Consider the following 266-nt stretch of genomic DNA (forward strand, 5'->3'; position numbering starts at 1 on the left):
GGAAACGCAAGGAATGAAATATGCAAACACCATAACCCGGAATCTGACGAAAGGAAATTTCCCAATTCCCAGGAAAGACAGCCTAACAGCCTCCCACGTGACGGAGGTGTTCAACCTGGACCAAAACGGTCTCTCCAGGACAGACATCACCCACGACATGTTTGTGAGTACGACTGCCAGCACAGACCGCATGTGGCACCTTTAGGGCGGCAGCTGCCCTCTTGTTTACTTGTGGGCCATACTTCAGGTGGAGCGGGCGAGGGGTC

The 266-nt window shown here is 53.8% G+C and overlaps 1 protein-coding gene across 1 annotated transcript in view; it reads left to right on the forward strand.

Annotated features, from left to right (window-relative positions):
- The window catches only part of LOC119581604, a gene marked incomplete in the record, with an annotated part of 66,998 nt that overhangs the window by 455 nt on the left and 66,277 nt on the right, over positions 1-266 (forward strand). Inside the window, 1 exon segment of the mRNA XM_037929719.1 lies at positions 1-166. Within this exon segment, the coding sequence (XP_037785647.1) occupies positions 1-166 (166 nt within the window).

The sequence above is a fragment of the Penaeus monodon genome, chromosome 15, assembly GCF_015228065.2.
Source record: "Penaeus monodon isolate SGIC_2016 chromosome 15, NSTDA_Pmon_1, whole genome shotgun sequence".
Lineage (NCBI taxonomy): Eukaryota > Metazoa > Arthropoda > Malacostraca > Decapoda > Penaeidae > Penaeus > Penaeus monodon.